At 35.9% G+C, this 19,545-nt stretch overlaps 1 protein-coding gene across 1 annotated transcript in view; it reads left to right on the forward strand.

Moving 5' to 3' along the window:
* The window catches only part of NFXL1 (nuclear transcription factor, X-box binding-like 1), a 47,649-nt gene that overhangs the window by 584 nt on the left and 27,520 nt on the right, over nucleotides 1-19,545 (forward strand). The window contains exons 2-15 of the mRNA XM_009335223.1: nucleotides 187-357; nucleotides 720-829; nucleotides 3,029-3,162; nucleotides 4,847-5,025; nucleotides 5,193-5,354; nucleotides 5,464-5,564; nucleotides 6,807-6,921; nucleotides 7,266-7,390; nucleotides 8,094-8,216; nucleotides 9,601-9,691; nucleotides 13,217-13,337; nucleotides 13,988-14,144; nucleotides 14,900-14,991; nucleotides 17,881-17,902. Coding sequence (XP_009333498.1) covers nucleotides 187-357; nucleotides 720-829; nucleotides 3,029-3,162; nucleotides 4,847-5,025; nucleotides 5,193-5,354; nucleotides 5,464-5,564; nucleotides 6,807-6,921; nucleotides 7,266-7,390; nucleotides 8,094-8,216; nucleotides 9,601-9,691; nucleotides 13,217-13,337; nucleotides 13,988-14,144; nucleotides 14,900-14,991; nucleotides 17,881-17,902 — 1,703 coding nt within the window. The remainder of the gene's footprint in view (nucleotides 1-186; nucleotides 358-719; nucleotides 830-3,028; nucleotides 3,163-4,846; nucleotides 5,026-5,192; nucleotides 5,355-5,463; nucleotides 5,565-6,806; nucleotides 6,922-7,265; nucleotides 7,391-8,093; nucleotides 8,217-9,600; nucleotides 9,692-13,216; nucleotides 13,338-13,987; nucleotides 14,145-14,899; nucleotides 14,992-17,880; nucleotides 17,903-19,545) is intronic.

The raw sequence follows: 19,545 nt of genomic DNA on the forward strand, positions 1-19,545 counted from the left end.
AGTAAAGAAGAAAATACAATTCATCTCTTCTTGGGTGGTATTGAAAATGTAGCAACGTACTGCCATTAAAAACATAAAATCAGCAAGCTCTTTAAAGAAAAGGACGGTTGAAAGCATGTAGAACTGAATGTGGCATTATGATTAACTGTCATGGTATTAATCATCATTAATCTGTTCTCTTAATAGAATTATCTTCACAGAAGAAATTTGATGAAATTAAGAAGGCTAATCAGGCTGCAGCAAAAAAGCTAGTTGAAGACCAATTTAGCTCCTCATCTGAAGATGATGAGGAAGATGCTGAAGTAAAACAAGGAAAGATTTTGGCCAAAACATTCACCATTTACACCAGTCAAACTGGTAAATTTTTTTTTCTTTTATTGACTTTTATTTTGGTATGAAAGCATAAACAATGCTGTATTATTGGCTGTGTATTAGAATTTTTCCACAATTGGAGGGAAAACACTTTATTCTGATTACTTGTATTAAAAATATTTGTTCCCAACAATGCATGCTGGCAGTAGTTCTTGCCTTTTTATGCAGAATCAATGGTATAGTTTTGAGACTGTCTTAAGTACTTCTAATAATCTGGTTTTGTAATAATATGTGCCTGGCCTCTGTTCAGAGAAAAAAAGTATATATACTTTTACAGCAGTCTCAACATGTACAGAATAGCAGATCAAACATTACTGGTTGCTTTAAAAAATCTTTATACATTAAAGATGGAGATGCAAGTGAACTGGAACGTACAAGACAGTACATGAATGAAGCTTTTCAGTCGGGGGCTATGACGTGTCTGATCTGCATTGCTTCAGTTAAAAGGAACCAAGCTGTAAGTATTTTACAATAGTCTTTTAGAATGAAGCAAATATAACTGTCTGAATAACTTGTGTTTAATTATATTACTAAGGTAATTCTTGGGATTGATAGTTTTAAAATGATAGAGTACTAAATGCAACATGGGGCATCTCTGGATTTTTCAAACACTTGAAGAAATAAGTGCTTATATATATGTAGCTTGTAATCAGAGTATGTATTTTTTGACATATGTTTGTTATCGTAATGTAAAATAGTTATTTTTAAATTTTAGAGAGTAGCTGATGAAAAAAAGAAGAGCAGGAAGGCCAGTGCTTGCAATGGTGTATTCAATAAACTGTGTTGTAGCAAACACTAAAGCAAGAAATAGTAGGAAGTCAGGAAATATTCTTGTTAGATTTCTAGCAGGGGAGCTAAGATAAACTTCGCTGCTCCAAATGCTGATCAGGTGAAAGAGAAAGGTGGCATGTCTGAGGAGCTTGTCTGAATTCATATAGGTACATTTTTCATGGGAGAGATTTCAGGACAAATCTCTTTCACTTTTATGTATCAACTTCCTTTTGAAGTTGACAGGCCCAACCCTGTTTCTGTTACAGTTACTAGAATCAAATACATGTTTGCAAATGTATGTTTAACATTAAAAGAAAAAAAGCGCAGAAAATCTGTAACTTCTTATGCTGGATGTACATGGACTACAAGTATCCAATGAAATTGTAGTCATTAACTTTTTATTAGAAAGAAATGCAATATGTTTTGCATGAATTCTTAACATATTTAATCCATATTTTTTTCAGACCTTAACGTATATGTTTAGCTTGATTTTAAAGTTCAGTGTCTCTTGATAGAGTTAATCTCATCTCAGCCCAAGTGAGATGATTTGGCAACTTGGAAGTCTTCTTTTATAACTCAGTGGTTTGTTAGTTATCTTGAATCTGTAACATTTTAGCCAAGTGTGTTTGTTAACTTAACGTCTCCTGTTTAACTTCAGTTCTGGGCAGTTAGTTACTGTACTTTCAGAAACTTATGTCATTGACTTTGTTCTCTATAAGTTAATGGGGAAATTCTCCTTGTTTTCACAGTATAATTTTATAACAATGCCATAAGTTATTTAAAAAATAAAGAAGTTCAAACTTAAATTTTCTGTTGCATTTCTCTTACCAAATTGTTATACTCATTCTAAGCTGACAATTTAAGACATCAATATGTGGGAAGTACCAAAGTCATAAAACTGCATTTCTGTTATTTAAATTGCTTTCCAGCAGCAGGCTGGTATTCTAAGTAAAAGCTTATGATTTCACTCCAGAACTGACAAAGAGAAGTACACTGGGAACAAGAACATAAAGGTTTAGCGATGGAGACAGGATACTGGCAAAATCAACTTTCTCTTAAAGACATTTGCTTTTAATTCTGTTCTGTTTTATACCTCTCTTGCTCTTTGAACAAAAGATACTATGTTGAAAGCCACACTTCTAATCAAATCTTTTTCTTACTAGCACTGTATGTAAATCCTAAAGTTTGGAAGGGGGAAAAAATCTTTTTAGTACTTTTATTACCAAGATGTCTAGAGACCTAGAGTATGGGACAGGGAGAGAGGTGGAGGGAGAGCTGGGCTTGTTTAGTCTAGCAGAGAGGAGGCTAAGGGATGATATGATTGCAGCCTCTGTCTACTTGGAGTTGTGAAGGTGGCTAAAGCCAAAGTCATCTTTGTGGTGACAGGTGGTGTAATAAGGGGCAATGGCACAAACTGGGGCCTGGGGGGTGCAGATGGGTACTAGGAAGGTAGTATGACACTTGGAGCAGGTTGCCTAGGATGGCTGTGGAGTCCCCATCCTTCAGGATCTTTCCAACTTTGCTAGGCAAAGCTGTAACTGAACTGAGCTAAGTTGGCAATAGTCCTACTGTGGGCACAAGGTTGTGCTACATGACCTCCAACAGTGTGTTTAAATCAACATTTCTGTGATTATATGAGTATTTTGGGCTCCATAAGCCTTGGCAAAAACTTCCCACAGCAGCAGGAAAAAAGACTATAGGTATGAATCTGTAACAGTAAAAGTGCCTGTATTAATTTAACAATAGGTATAATCTATCTTTGGAAACCCACTTTCTTAAATGGAAAAATAGCAAGCTTGTATTTCTTTAGATATTATGGATGTTCATCAATGGAAACAGAAAGAAACCTAATATAAAGCAATTGGCACTTATATCTGCTCTTTAGGTCTGGAGCTGTTGTGGATGCTTTTGTATATTTCACCTGGTGTGCATCCAAAAGTGGGCCAAGGACAGCCTTTTCCTTGTGTCTTCTCCTTTGACGGATGATGATTTTGGGAAGAAAGATTATCCCTGGCCATGGTGAGCTCTTCGTGGTACACTTACAAAGATAATTTTATTGTGAAACGTATGTGAACTGGAGTTACTTTAGAAAGGAATGGTACTTGTAAACAACATGCACACCAAAAAAAAAGTTTAGAAGCCTGACTTTTCTACTGTTTTTCTGAATTATTTTTAAGTTTTCATTAACATGATTCAGGAATATTTTATAGTGATATTAAAAACCTGCTGCATCAAATTTGTTTTAACCTCTGACAAGGTAACTTATCTATCTTCTGTCTCGGCTTCTAATATTTATTTCTGAATGGCTTTACATATTTGTCACTTTTAAAATTGGCACTGTGAAATAAATTTAAAAAAACAGTTGTAAAATAGCAAGATTTAGGGATTTTTTTTTTTTAAGTCTCTGTATAACTCAAGCATTAAAGCCAGTCTTACAGTTTTACATGAGATTGTATAAAGAAGAAGGTAATATTATGGCTGCATGAATAATGAAGCTTGCTTTTTCAGTAGATTTGTGTCTGAAAGTTCAGTCAAGATTTTTCTGTGCGTGTTTGTTCTATGCTTTATTTGCCCACCTACTTTTATGTGGAAACTTTTAGTAATATTTTTCAGACACGGTCCTCTGTTAAATTTGGTTGAAAATGCCTGGTAGATTCAAAAGCTCTATTACTGTGGGATGTCAGAGAGCAGGTTTGCTTAGGAAATCAGGTATAAAGTTGTTGGCTTGCAGCGTCTCAAGTTAATAATGCCTATTCTACTACAAACTAGTTTTGTGTTTAAGCATAATGTTTATAATGAAAAAATTTCCAGGTGAATGGTATTTACTTAACATTTAAGTACATGATAAAACTGTGCAGTCACCATGGAGACATGGTTTATGGCCTGTAATGTATTATATAAGGGCACATTGCCATTTTATTTGATAAAAATGAGTGGCATAGGTCTTTCAAAGCCTCTGTTCTTCTCTGAGGAAGAGCTCCTTGTCTGTTGTCTTTTCCCAGTGTAGCCAGAAACGGGAGCTGCTTTGTTTCTCCTTCCTTATGTTGCCTCCCTCATCCATGGCTTGCACCTGAAAGCCTTCAGGGCTTGTGGCACTTGCAAGTTCCAGACCTTTGGTACCATCTACCTTTAGGAGTAATGTATTTTTTCATATCTGACACCATCAAGGATAACAAATAAAGGTGTGCATCTTATAATGTCTAAGATGCTGAACTGATACGCTCTAAAATATTTCAGATAAAATCTTAAATACTGTGCATAGCTTTAATAGCATCACTAAATCTTGTTTTACATAGCTTATAAATTGCTACTGGTAAAAACCTGTTTTTTAATCTCTTTTTTTGATTTGTTCTGTTTAAGTAGGTTGTCTCTTTGTTGCATACATTCCTTTGGTATTACATAAAAATTGTTCTGTATGCTTGCTACACTGAGTTTTTTGTATATATTCTTAGAGAAAAAAGATTGCAGTGATAGGACAATTCCTTAGACATTATAATGAATATATTGTAAAATCTGACATATAGCAAGACCTTTACTGTATATTATAAATTTAATTATGTTGTTATTGGTTACAGTATTTGAAAAATGTTAATCGGTAGCCTGGTAACAATCTTGGGAAACTGAAATGATAAAAACTGCTTTTCTTTTTAAAAAATTCTTCAAAAAATTTATTTTCTTTCACTCCTTTTTTCCCATGTTGTAGTCCAAAATGTAGGTTTGAATACAAACGGTCTGAAACTCCCAGTAGGTATTATTGTTACTGTGGAAAAGTGGAGAATCCGACACTGGACCCGTGGCTGGTACCTCACTCCTGTGGTCAGATATGTGAGAGGGAATTCAAACCTTCTTGTGGTCATAAATGTTTGCTGCTTTGTCATCCAGGTAAATCCATTGCGTCTCTTGGTTGTGTGACCTGTATTTATGTAGCTGTTACATAGTTTTATTTAAAATCTGCTAACTATATTTAAAATTCTCAGAATAAACCAGATGTAGTCAAGGCTGCATTTGCTGAATGGCCATTAGTGAGATATTCTTTTTCCTGTACTTAGGACCCTGTCCACCTTGCCCAAAGATGGTCACAACAACCTGTCACTGTAAGAAAGCTAAACCAGTGCCCCGAAGGTGCAGTGCCAAGGAATGGTCATGTCGCCTGCCGTGTGGACGAACGTTGCTGTGTGGACAGCACGCTTGTGAGAATTCCTGTCACACAGGTAGACCTGCCTTCTTAAACTTCAGAGGAGTAGTTATTTGTTTTAACTGTTAAGATACATCATTCTTTTGCAATTCCTACTCTCAATGTCACTTCGCAATTACATACAGGAGATTGTCAGCCTTGTCCACGAGTTAGTAAACAACGATGCATCTGTGGAAGACAGACAGCGGAAAGGCTTTGTGCAAGTCCTCAGTGGCAGTGTGATCAGGTATGTTGAAGCTGTGCTTTTTAGCTTATTTCTCATCTTTATAAAATTTGATTGCTCAGTGCATTAAGGATTGGAAAAACTCATTTAGTAAGAGAATAATTTTATTTTTTAGGTTTTGAAAGTGCAATCAAATATGTAAGCAGCAGTGTTTGAGAATGGATCTACTTGGTGGCCCAGTTCATTTCTGACAGTAAATGTCACTGTTCTGGAATTGTGCTAGGGTTAAGATAGCAGTGAATTTGACCTTGTATATTCTATTTTCTTGTACTTGAGGTTGAAATTTCAGCTGCTATTTTCAAAAACAAGCATGAAACCACAGCTTAGTAGATAAGAGTTTCATGCTTATTTACTTCTAGTGACTGTAACAGAATGAAAGCTTTGTGATTCATTCTTTGAAGTGTATTTGCAGCTCATTCTTAGGACCAAGGCTATGGATTGACAGACTGTAAAAAATAAAAATAATTAAAAAAAATTAAGTGGTGGGGGGGAGGTTGCACCAGGAGGTACTTGGTCATTACGATCCCAGTAAGAAAGGCACTCAGCCTCTGTAAAGTATCAATTAAAATGCGATTTATTTCGGCCAACACTCTAGAGAAAGGGAGTATAATATAAATAATAGTATGGCCCTTTAGATGCTGGGAACCCCAAGCTGTGCAGCACTGAATGGGACCCTGATCCATGTGCAGCATGCAATGCAGACCCCATCTGTAGAAAGGGTTACCCCATTTTGGTCATTGAAGCTATTGTAGGATTTTGTTACAAGAAAGCAACTCTGTTCATAATTTCTACTGTCAAACATAAAGGATGTTGAGATGAGAACTTCTTGCTGCACTTTTAGATAAAGGCAAGGACATGCAGGTGGCATAATCACTTGTACCAAGTGGGAGCTGCCTCCAATCTCCTCTGCTACAAGAAGTTTATCCTGTGGCCAAGGGATACGTGCAGCACAACACAGGCCTGAAGGCCAAGCTGTATGTGCAGCACAACACGGGCTGGGGAGTACTCAGGTTAACTGTTACGTGAACCACTAACTCCTCAGTATACAGTGGTCTTCCAGCCAGGATCACTGCAGGGGTGATCAGTTTTATTTGGTGAACTCAGCGAATATAAGATTAACAAAATTCAGGAAAAAGTTAAGTTCCATCCAGACATCTCCCACCCCTAGTTTTTCCCCTTGGGTTGCTTTGTCTTGTTATGTAGTTCTGTTACATTGCATTCACTTGGTTTCTCTGAGTTATCCAGGTGTGTGGGAAACCTTTGCCTTGTGGTAATCACACATGTGAACAAGTTTGTCATGCTGGTCCCTGTGGAGACTGTCCTCGTTCTGGGAAAAGGTCCTGTCCATGTGAAAAATCAAGTAAGCTGCCTTTTTTTTTTTTTAAATAGGATAAATGAAGAAAAAAAGTCATCCAGTCTTTGACAGTCAGTAGTTTAGGTTAATTCTGCACGGCAGGATCCATAAAAAGTTCTTACAAACAGTGAACTGTGACAGCTTGTATTAACTTTTTTGATTAATTCTTCCAAAGCTTTATTTAGTACCAGGGGTTTAATTGGCGATGTGAATAATTGCGTAATTCTAGAGAAGCTTTTAAAAAAAATGAGAGAGAATTGGCATTTGAAGTCATATTACACAGTGCATTTTTTCTAAATATTTTGGCTTTTTTTCTAAATGTTTGCTTGTATTTCTCTTTCTTTGTCTAGAGTTCACATTGCCTTGTACAGAAGATGTGCCCACCTGTGGTGATAGTTGTGACAAAGTTCTGGAATGTGGCATCCATAAATGTTCACAGCGCTGTCATCGAGGTCCCTGTGAAATATGCAGACAGGTTAGTCTTACTGTAGCAGGCTCACATTTCGTTAGGGTTTTTAAACACTATATGCCTGGAACAGGCATAGTCTCCTAAGAAAAATGAAGTCATACCTATCACAAAATCTATGACTTTCTGTTCATTAAAAGCAACACATTTTTTCCCTATTCCTCCCCTGCCTCAGCACAATTCTGAATTAATAGTTGAGCATTATGTATCTGAATTGAGGCATGGATGAGGGTTTTATTGTTTTGGGTTGTTTTTGGTTTGGGTTTTTTTGAATTAATTATGCCATAAAGGCACTTAATTTTTTCCCCAGCTCTTCTAGCTTCCTTGCTGCTTTGTCTTATGCTATTTCTTCATTAGTGAAATGGAAGATGCTGTAACATAACATTATTTCCCTGTTAGTAAGAAAATAATATTTTGCAATATTATATCAAGAGCAAAAGCCCTTGAAGTGGCTTCCCTCTTGGTGATACCAAGGCTACAGTGAGGTGTCATCTAGAGCACAGTGTTTGCAATACTGACACAAGGTCCCCGAGTAGTTATTGCACAGATAGGTAATCTGCTTCGAGCATGTGATATACTTCCCGTTGTGATAGAGCATTGTAATGTTATTCGCCCATGAACTTTTCTTTACAGCTAGTAGTAGAACACTTTATTTTCCACTTTTTTTTTTTGATTAAAAATACCCTGCTTTTTCCCCTATCTTGCTGCCCAGGAAGTTGAAAAACAGTGTCGCTGTGGAAAGCACACTAAACGCATGCCATGTCATAAGCCATATCTGTGTGAAACAAAGTGTACTAAAATTCGTGATTGCCAAAAGCACCAATGTAGGAGAAAGGTAAGTGACCAGAGATGATCTTTCTAAAATGTATTGTTTAGAAAACATTTTTTATTTAGATAATATTTTATATTATATATAAATCACATCAATCTCTTCTTCCACCTCATGTTATTGTATAGAAAGAAGAGTTTTCTTCAATGTCATTCAAATTAGTTTGCAGTGTACCAGAATTCTCTGAACAGCATGTCACCAAGAAAAACTCGGTGGCCTTAAAAACTGGGAGGGGATTTTGACAACTTTCCAGTTCCAGAAGGCAGTTTTGCTTTCAGAGACTTGAGTAGTTACTGATGCTTTATGCATTCCTGAGTAGTTAAATCCATTTATTTCCTTACTTTGTAGGAAGAGCTGGGAATATCTCATAACTTTGTAAGGGACATACTCTTATTTTTGACAATGCAGCATTCCATCCATCCCATCTTCTAATATGCATCACTGCAAAGAGCAGTGGTCTGACAATTGGGAATTTGGGTTTTGTTTCCCTTCTCATTTCAAGTCAAAGGAATGATTGATAGCTCAGACCTATCTTTTCAGTTTATTGATTCAAGAAGGCCTGAAAGTTGTCTGCTATGTGTGAATTAAGACATTACGAAAGTTGGACTTATTACCACAGAGGCATGAAAAATACAGTTTTATTCTTAGGTATTTTTGAGTATTATTATTATTATTACAGTGAATTTACTTTATGTGAAAAGATGGCAAAACAAGTAAATGCAATCTTGACATCTTTAATTTATGCTAAAAAAATCCCGGTTTCTCTTCCTAATTGGCATCCTTCCTTACACGGTTTGGAAGGAGGGTACCTTTCAAGTTAATAGAAAAGATGGGGTTCTCTCCTGACCTGGCATCCACCAATGTGGTGGTGGTGTGATGTGTTCTGATTCTTCCACGTTACTACTTTACATAAGAACAGAATGTAGATAACTGATCCTAAAGTTATCTGACCTTTATTGCAAAGGTAAAAGGTGTTCAAAACACTTTTGTGCCAGGGACGATATAGTATAAAAGTGGAAGAAATTGCAGAGTAATGGGGAAAACTGTTGGATATCATATGTGTAATCTTCTGAAATTATTTTGGATTAAAATATTATAAGAATTTGAACTTTTAAAATGTTCTTATGCTTTTTGGAAGCCCTCTGCCTTTTTAGTGCATTGAAATGATGCTTTCAAACGTGTGTTTTCTTGTTATTTTATAATTTGAAATTTTTAAAACATCTTTACAGATGACCTCCTTTCTATAGCTGGCATGAATTTGAGGAAATTTGACTAAATTGCATGAAAATTTTTTTAAGAAGTATTAAAAAAATGAGATAGTAGAAGAGGGCAAATTTTTACCAGAAATGTCTTAAGTTTTCAGTTACATAGAGTATTTTTTTTTTAATAGTGCTGTTCTGGAAACTGTCCACCTTGTGATCAAATCTGTGGGCGGACACTAGGCTGCAGAAATCACAAATGTCCTTCAGGCTGCCACAGAGGTAAGAATAGGTGAAGGATCCCTGTAGTGACAGAATACCGTTTATTTTTGCTAAACTCTGTGCTTGCACGACTCTGTGTGGTGCTTAATGAATTCTCTCCCTTATTGCATGTGGGCATTTTGTGGGGGCAGTGTGTTTGAAAGATTTTTAGTGCTGGTTAGAGCTTACATAATGACAACCTGAGTTTTTACCTGGTAATTTTGCTTAGCATTGTTCCTCTGAAAATACTCTGTCCCCTTTCCAGCTGCTTAATTCAAGATCCATAGCTTGACTTTTTTCCCCAGATAATTCTGTTCACTGAATATACATAACAAAGTCCAACTACAGATAGAAATGGCTGTGCTGGTTGAGTCTGGATGGTTTTTAAGAATCCTAGAATACAACGTGTGATATGAGTGGGCTTAAAAAAAAAAAAGTTGGTGGAATTTGAATGTATATTGGTATCTTACTGGTAAAAGAGAAAATAAGAACTTGTTACTGACTATATGAAGGATAACAAAAAAGTTTACTTCTGCGTCCAGTGACCTTGGTTAAAAAGATGCTGAAAACGGCCAAGATTACCTGGTGGCTTTTATCCTGGCCGATTGCTTTGACATTCGCTTTGTAAGGGATTAAATTGGAATGACTGAAAGAGTGGCTATCCTCTCAGCAATTTTCCCCACAGAAGCTGCTGCCCTGCTGAAACAGCAGCTGAGTAGCCTATGTAATTTCCCTTAGTATTCTGGACTATAGATTGCAACAACTCAGGAAATAATTCACAACTTGTTCAGCTAATCTTGCTTTTGAGGCAGTGATTCTTAAGAGGACAGGACAGGTAAACGTGTGTCGTGGTTTAACCTCAGTTGGCAACTGAGCACCACACAGCTGCTCGCTCACTTCCCCCCCCCATGAGACGGAGGAGAGAATTGGAAGAGTAGAAGTGAGAAAAACTTGTGGATTGAGATAAAAACAGTTTAATAATTGAAATAATAACAATAATAATAATAATAATGTAATAATAATACTACTACACAAAGCAAGTGATGCACAGTGCAGTTGCTCACCGCCCACCGACCGATGCCCAGCCAGTCCCTGAGCAGCGGCCCCCCTGGCCAGCTTCCCCCAGTTTATGTACTGAGCATGACGTCACATGGTATGGAATGTCCCTTTGGCTGGTTTGGCTGTGCCCCCTCCCAGCTTCTTGTGCACCTCCAGCCTTCTCAGTCGGTAGAGCATGGAAAACTAAAAAGTCCTGAACTAGTGTAAACACTGCTTAGCAACAACTAAAACATCGGTGTGTTATCAACATTGTTCTCATCCTAAATCCAAAACACAGCACTGTACCAGCTACTAGGAAGGAAATTAACTCTATCCCTGCCGAAACCAGGACAATGTGGTAGTTGTCCTATTTAGCCTGCTATTAAATCTGTCACCACAAACTAGTGCTTTGTTTTTTCTCTGTTAACTGTGCCCCTTATCTTCTTCCCCTTCCTTTCTTCTCCCTCCCTCGTACCCCTCAAATCCTGGAAATACTTTTTTTTTTTTTTTTTGTACTGTTAGGAGAAAACTGGTAACATTGTTTTTCTGCACTAGTTTGGTTGATAACTAAATCGTAGAATAAAATTCTGGTTGGAAAACTAAGGAGCTAATGCTGCATTATAGGATAAACTTTTACATTGAATAGCTGTTTATATTTGATACTGCTTGCATCTTACAGCCTGGCTAAAAGTGACAATGATTTCTAATAACTAACAGCAGTGTAAAAATAATAAAGCAGTGCCTGTAAGAAAACAAAAGTGAACTTTGAGAATGTAAATATCAAATATATACATGTTAAAGTGTATGTAATTTATCAAAACAGTGCTAACTCTTGCCAAAAGTTGCATCTAATGAAGCTAATAACTATGATATCAGATGATAAATTTAGAAAAACAAATAACTTCTGTGTGCTTTAACAAATTACAATCTAGTACAATTTGTCATATCTTGTCAAAATGTTTGAAAATATTCCTAATAAAGGCAATGATTTTGATTTAAAATATTTATATTCATGTGTTTCTCCTTATACATCAATATTTTAATAGCTGCTGAAAGTTATGATTAATTATTTTACCTTCAGTATGTAATACCAGGTCAGGTTAATTTTGCAGTGATGTGCCAGATCTCAGTGACCACTAATTTTAAAGGAAATAGTACACCTCCTAGGACATAACTTGCCAGATCAGGTCCTTTAAAAAGTAGCTGATCTCAGAATTATTAGAGGTTGCTAATAATAAGTACTTGGCCTTTAGCAGGGGTTCCTGGAAAAAGGTAGCTTAATCTATTCTGTTTGTGGTTTGATTCTTACATATCTTTTTTTCTTAAGCATTTGCTTGCTGAAATTTAGAATGTATTGCCAGGGAATAGAAATGTTTTCTTTCCTACTATAGTACATTATAACACTTGGTTTGAGAACAGTGTGCTCTCACCTTAACTTCAGGCTTATATGCGATCTATGCCCTTCCATCTTTTTGAGAATGTAGGCAGTCGTCTTTGTTAACAGACTATTTAAGTAAATTGTACACAAATTAGCCACTCTGGGCAGCATAGCTTTAGACCTTCAGTTTATTTTGTAAAAGTAGCTGTTTATGTGTGCTGATAATATATTATAATTTAATTTACTTTGCAATATGAAGACTGTATACTTCCATCCTTTTTTCTTCAGCAGCCTTTTGTCAATGAGGTCTGCTTCTTGAGGTGTTTCTCCTCAGATCCTGCTAACAAGTCATAATTGCTTACCAAGTTGTGGTGTCGTAATGCTTTCAAAGCATTGCTTTCTTTAAAGTTTCAGAATGCAACATGATTAGTAAGCCAAAATCCCATGTCTAAATTTGCTTTTTTTAGAAGATGCATATTCTTACTGTTAATTACTTAATAATAAAACCTAGCAGTTGGCACTTGATAAAGAAATAGTGTGGGAGAGCTATAAATGAAAACATAGATATTTTACGCATCTCTTTTTTTTTTAAATATAGCAGGTTAGTAGCATGAGTAACTTTATAAAGGAGGAGGGTCTTTTCAAAAAAGCATTAATTATACACAGAGGATGAACATTTCTTTAATATAGTACAAAATCTGCAAAACTTTATTGTACCAGTTTTTCAATGTCTCTTTTCTGTCTTTTGAATATAGATGAAAGATGACATGTCTTCATATGTATGTAAGACTGAAGTATAAATAGCAAATATTTAAGTATTGTGTGATCCAAATGACTGCGCTTTAATAATGCTGACTTCTTTTTAAAATGTGAGAGGGATTGTTTCTAACTTGATACCAGTTAACAGCTGTAGAATAATCAAGATTATTATTACTATTCTCTAAGAATGGTGAAATTCTCTTTCCCAAGAGGGATTTGAAACTAAGCAGAAATAAAAAATTAACAGCCATCTATTATTTAGGTCAAACAGGACAACTATACCATGTGCATATTCAGAGTTATGTTAGTTACCGTTTTTTATAATCAGTAGCTTATTCAGATTATCATACTGTTAATATATTTATTTTTAGGTAGTTGTAATCCATGTCCAGAGACTGTAGATGTGAAATGTAATTGTGGAAAAACTGTCATTAAAGTGCCCTGTGGCAGAGAACGCACCATCAAACCTCCCAAATGCAAACAGCTGTGCAGGTCAGTATAGAAAGTGTGTGTGTTTCTAGTTCTTCAGTGGAGTTTAAGGTGTCCTTAAAGAAAGTAGTAAAATGTAACTCTAGAAGGCAAAAATTATTCCTTTAATATGATTACAGATGTTACTTCTGAGTTTTCTGCATTCTTGACTACGCAGATGGAGATTAGCAATAATCCTCCCTATCAGACACCTCTTTGGTGCTGTGGTTTCATGAGCAGCTTGCTGCTGTCAAAGGGGAGGTTCTGTCCCGCCAAGCATTTCTAATTCTGTAGTCCCACTCCCTTCTTCAAGTCATCTCTGGTATGTTTTGAAGTACCTCCATGAGGCAGTTTACCTAGAAAACTTGACTAGCAAAAGAAAAAAAAGAAAAAACTTCCTGCTGGGGTATAGCAAAATTACTTAGCACACAGTAGAATTAGAATTGAAATAGCTGTTTGAATATACAAACCCAACTTTGATTTTAATTTAATTTATAATTTCTGTATAATTCTACTGTCATATTAACCACTGCTGAAGGTGAGAAGTAAACTAATTTAAAAAAAAAAACAAACCTTGTTTCTCTCAATTCTTCATATTTTGAGCATAATTGTCCAGTGACTGTAACTTCATATTTCTTGCTGTCATATTGATTCATTCTTGGATTTTACTTCAGTCGACCACCTACCTGTCACCACTCTACCCAGGAGAAACACTATTGTCACTTTGGTCGGTGTCCTCCGTGTCGTCAGTCCTGCCAGAAAACATTAACGTGTGGTCATTTGTGCCCTGTTTCCTGCCACGATGAAGCACTTGTGAAGCAAACTGGCTTAGTAAGTAAATAGTGAAAAATGGTGTGTTATTTGTGTTCTGAAGAATGAACAACAGTTGTTTGGTCTTAGTCTTGTGTTGGAGGCTTTTGGACTTCAGAGTATACAAATAATCAAGTACGGAGATATGCATACTGCTTAACCGAGAAACTAAGTGGTTCTAGCTCCTTTGTTGCAATCTAATTAATTTTGTAATACATATAATTGAACGTGCAGTTTTCAGCAGTTATAATTACTCAAGAAATTACAAGATTTTTGTTAGAGTTGTATTACAAATGTCTGATTTCAAATGTAAGCAATTACTTTTAACGTAAGAGCAAAAAATAAATTTTGTCTCTGATATTTACTAAACTATCAAAATTTGCACAAGTTAGAACTGAGAAATTGTTTGGCATCTTTAAACATGACACATGCATGCACTGCATGATGATAATTTCACTTGTTTAGTAATTGAAATATTTTTATATTTTTACATCTATTAAATGCTTAGAATCATTTTGCTGGTTTTTTGTTTGGCTTTGTGCTTGATTTTTAGCATTAGGGCCACAGATCTTCATTTTCTTATCCCTAACCATGCTAAGGATGAAATTGTAATTTTTTGTGTGTAGGGGGTGTTGATATTTCCATTAGTAAAATGTTAGTTACTAGAAAGTGGATTTGTTAGAACTGGGATCTCTTCAGATGATATGTTTATTTATGGTCAAGCAGATAGTTCCAATTGTGTTTTGTATTCAACTACTTTTGTCTTTTGCTCTCAGCATCAGTCTGCAGGTCCTTGGGAACAGCCGTCTGAGCCAGCTTTTATTCAAACTGCATTACCATGCCCTCCCTGTGAGGTTCCTATACCAGTGTAAGTATTAAAAAAGCAAACAAATATGGTTGTTGTTTTCCTTTGGTATGAAAAGAGATTTTTTTCTTTTTATACTGTTGTAGAGATGGACATGAAAATAACCATCTTTTCCTCTTCAGATGCAATGAGCCTATGTGAACACCACTCTCATAAAACTAGGAGCATTGGTGGTTGTTTAATAGACATTTTTGTAGCGTGTGCTCACTGTATGAAAGGACTGATAGTGTTAGTAAAGATTGATTTTTCTAATACATGTTGTGCGCAATGCTACCTTAAAAGAAAAATATGAAAATTGCAAAGACAGCCATTGTAGGGCACATCTCCTAGTTCCTCTGAATTCCAACCTCAAAATCACCTCCTTTAGTCTGAAGACTCCTCTCCAGAGGAGGAAGGAAAGGAGAAGGATACCATACTGGAAAAGTTGTGCTTAGTTTTCTAACTAGAGGAAGCATCGTTACATTTCATAGTGCTTGGGGCAGATTAAGGTTCTATTGGCGTTAGATCACATTAATTCTGGAATATCCTAACCCTTGATCGATCTTTGCAACTGTAATGTTCTTTTTTCTTTTTTTGTTTTAAATGAAAATGATACGAGAGAAGTTTCCTGAATTAAGAAAATAATAATAGTAAACAAAACCGTAAAGTAACGTGTTGCTACAAAGCAAAATATCTGACACCTTAAGATCATTAGCAGGGCTTTTAGAATCATTGCTAAAACAGTGGCATTTAAACGAATATGATAATTGTGAATAGTTTAAATAATCCTATTCTGTATGGCTGGATGTTAGTGGGGATTCCATCCTTTACCACTGAGATTTTGCAGTACTTTTTGATGTTTTTTCTAATAGTTTGGTATCTTTGAACATGAGCAGTCAGAGATTTGGTGTGTGTTTCTGTAAATAGTTAAAAGGGAGTTTCTGGAAAATTACTTGCTCTGTTAATTTCACAGAACCATTGAGGCTGGAGGGTACCTTGGGGTGGGGTCATCTACTCCAGCCTCCTGCTAAAAGCAGATCAACACTGAATTCAGACCAATTTGCTCCAGCTTTGTCCAACTGGACCTTGAAAACTCCCAAGTACATTGATTCTGCAGCCTCTCTGGACAGCCTCTTTCAGTGCTTGATTATACTGATTTCTCCCCCCGCACTGTGTATCCAGTCAGAACCTTCCTTGTTTAAGAGTATGGTTGTTGTCTCTTACCTCCCTGCTATGAACTTCAGTAAGGAGCCTGGCTTCGTCTTCTTGGTAACTTCCCCTTAATGCTGAAAGACTACTATTATATCCCCAACCTGCAGTCCCCAGCCTGCAGTGTTGCTGGAATATAGTTAGTCCCAGGTGCAGGACTTTATCTGTCTCTGCATTTCGTGAATTTCCTCTCAGCCTACTCCTCCAATCTGCCTAGATCCTTCTGAATGGCTGTTCTGGTTTCGGCAGGGATAATTTTCTTCCTAGTAGCTGGTACAGTGCTGTGTTTTGGATTTAGGATGAGAATAATGTTGATAACACACCGATGTTTTAGTTGTTGGTAGGTAATGCTTACACTAGCCAAGGACTTTTCAGTTTCCCATGCTCTACCGACTGAGAAGGCTTCAAGTGCACATTCCCTGCCCTTGAATGTATTGATTGCACCGTCCTTTAGCATTGTCTACAAAATTGGTGTATTTTGTCTCTTCCAAGTTACTGCTGAAAAAAAAAATTAAACAAGATAGGTCCCAGGCTGAAGAATTCCACCTGTAACTGGTGTCCAAGTAGGATACAAACAACTAGCCACTACCCTTTGAGCCCGGTGATCCTGCCAGTTTTTCATGCATCTAGTAGTTCATCTGACACCATTACATCTCAACTTGAATGCAAGGTTGCTGTGGAGGACCTCTCATCCGCAGATTTAGTAGTTACATGGCAGACGGCAATCGGGCTGGCTAAGCAGTCTCCCCTTGCAGTGGAACAGAAACATGCTACAATGGAATGCAGAGGTCCTAGAAGCCAAATTAACTGGTTATAGGAAGATTATCTTGGATATAATGGAGCTGTATAGAGTGAAGAACAGGCTCCTGTGCTACATCTGCTTCTTACTATATGAGGTGAAAGACTGATTGCTCTTGTTAATATCCTGCTGTCCTAAAGACCATTTGTAGCTATTGGTAGTTGCTTTGTGTTAGAGAAATTATCAGGGATAGTTTTTGTTTTTTAAATACTCTTCTAGAAATTTTTAGGAACTGATTTACAGGTATTTTCACTTGAATATTAATGATGTTTTCACTACTGTCCCTTGTAAGGTTTGAGTAGAGAAATCAAAATAATACTTGGGAAGGAGATGACAGGTATGAAATCAGAGGTAAAAAGAAAAAGGTACTTTTAAAAATAAATTGAGCAAAAGATTGATTTCATTTTTAGGAGATCAGTGTTTGAATGAGTCACCGTTTAATACCTTCACAATTGTGATCGGTGTGCAGTTTTTCTTTCCTAGGGATGGTAGACCGTTCTAAAAGGGATAAAATAGTAAATGTAAGAGTAGACTATATAGTTCTCTGAAATAACTGAAAAATATGAAGTGATACATTAGTAGAGCCAAAGGAGAAGATATTTGGAAGCAATTCAGGTAACTTTCTAAACACATTTTCTAAAATAAAAATTATTAATTTCACATAAAACTATAATTAATCTGCACAAGAAACACTGATTTTGGGATTGCCGTCATAAAATACAGCAATCCAAACAACTCTTGAAAAAGAGAAGGCATTGATCTGCATAGATAGATGATTTTCTCTTAGTTTGCACTTTTTAAAGATAGATTGCATTATTTTTGTGTGAAAAGCACTGTCACTGTTTTAAGTCCCTTATTAAAGAAATACATGTTTTCTAAATCTCTGATTTTTCTGTCTTTAACAGGGAGTGTCTTGGGCAACATGAGGTGAGTCGTGGAAACTGCCTTTTTAAGTGGAATATGAAGTATATCTCCCTTTGTCAGTCTGAAAAAAAAAAAAGTATTAAAGAGAAATACTATATGGCTTTTTTGTATTTTAAAACCAATGAAGTACCTTATCACAAGGGCTTACATATCAGAAGGTATTTTAGTTCCTTTTTGAAGAATACATAACTACTTGACTTTATAGAATTCTTGGACAGAAATTTAAACTCAAGATTTTTGAAGCTAGTGGTGTATTCGTGCAGTTGTTTAAATAGTGTAAATTTTTTTGGGTGGTCTTTTTTCATTATCTACTTCTGGGGTTTTTTTCCTCATTCTATAGTTATTGCTCTCTCCCTGTCACACACTTTCCTCAGTTTTCCTAGAAACTGCTGTGTTTCTTTTAAAAGGATAAGGAACATAGTGTCGTACAGGAAAATTCTCATGTGACTCAGATCTAAGCATGCATGGATGAAATCGGACAATACAGTGGAAGCTTCTTTAGTGTTACTTATTAGCTTTTCTTTTTGGTGTGCAGCCTTTTCCAGTTTTAGATGAAGTCATTGTCTATTTTGGCTTACATGAGAAGAAAATCTAATTGACGCTTGAAGCTAAATAATGATCATTGTTATTCACAGTCATTTCTAAAAGTTATGAAATTTAAGATCAACTCATTTTTCTCAATTTGAAAAGATGATTGCTAAACTAATCTTTAAAAAAATTATTGCTATTATAGCTTTGTCTGGCAATATCTCTACTAGCAAATTTGGCATAAATTCACTATTGAAGTGCAGCTAACAATACTGTAACAAACTTAGTTTCACTTTAAGCTAGTAAAAAATTCTAGAAAACAGTAAACACTTAAAAATATTTAAAGACCCCCCCTCTTTTTTTTTCTTTGACCTTCTGTAATAATCTTTTGGTATGTGTTGTAGTGGTGGCTTGATTACATGGTGGCAACATCTACAAATGTTGTTAACAAGGTTCATATATCTGCAGTCTGTTTGTGCAGCACATTTATTAATCCAACCAAGCTGTGAATACAGCTTCCATAGAGCTATTTTGCAGCTTGTTGGTTGCTAAAGAAAAATGTGCTCTGAAAATGGATGAGAACAACAACTGTGCCTCTTTGTTTGTTGTTGAAATAGCTGGGGTTTGTTTTTGCTTTCCACAGTAAAATTTGCAGGTGAATCAACCAATGTTTTAGTGAGCCAATGACGTGTTTTGTGATAGGACATATCGAATCTCACCCTAACTTTTATGAATTTATGTATAAACAAAATATAAGCTGTGGTCAATTGACCCAATATATAACTTGCTCTAGACAATTTACTGGGTTTGGTACTATCCAGATGTACATGGTTGTGAAGTTTATGTCCCTCCCCATAACAGAGGACAGTATGGCTGCTCTCATTAGAGGAAATGGTTCTAATTACTACATATTTATAACTACTTATTTCCGAATAATAATAAAAAAAAAATCCCTTCTCTGTTGCATACTAGTCTTAGCAGAATCAGACAATGGCTTTGGGTCATGTTTTCTGTATGGGTTAGTATAGAAAATAAGGAAAAATCCCAGGTGGTCTATACCTAACTTTAGTATCAATAAATTTAAATAATTATATGATATTCTAGATTAAAAGTTTCTT

The sequence above is a fragment of the Pygoscelis adeliae genome, unplaced genomic scaffold (assembly GCF_000699105.1).
Source record: "Pygoscelis adeliae isolate BGI_AS28 unplaced genomic scaffold, ASM69910v1 Scaffold21, whole genome shotgun sequence".
Classification (NCBI taxonomy): Eukaryota; Metazoa; Chordata; class Aves; order Sphenisciformes; family Spheniscidae; genus Pygoscelis; species Pygoscelis adeliae.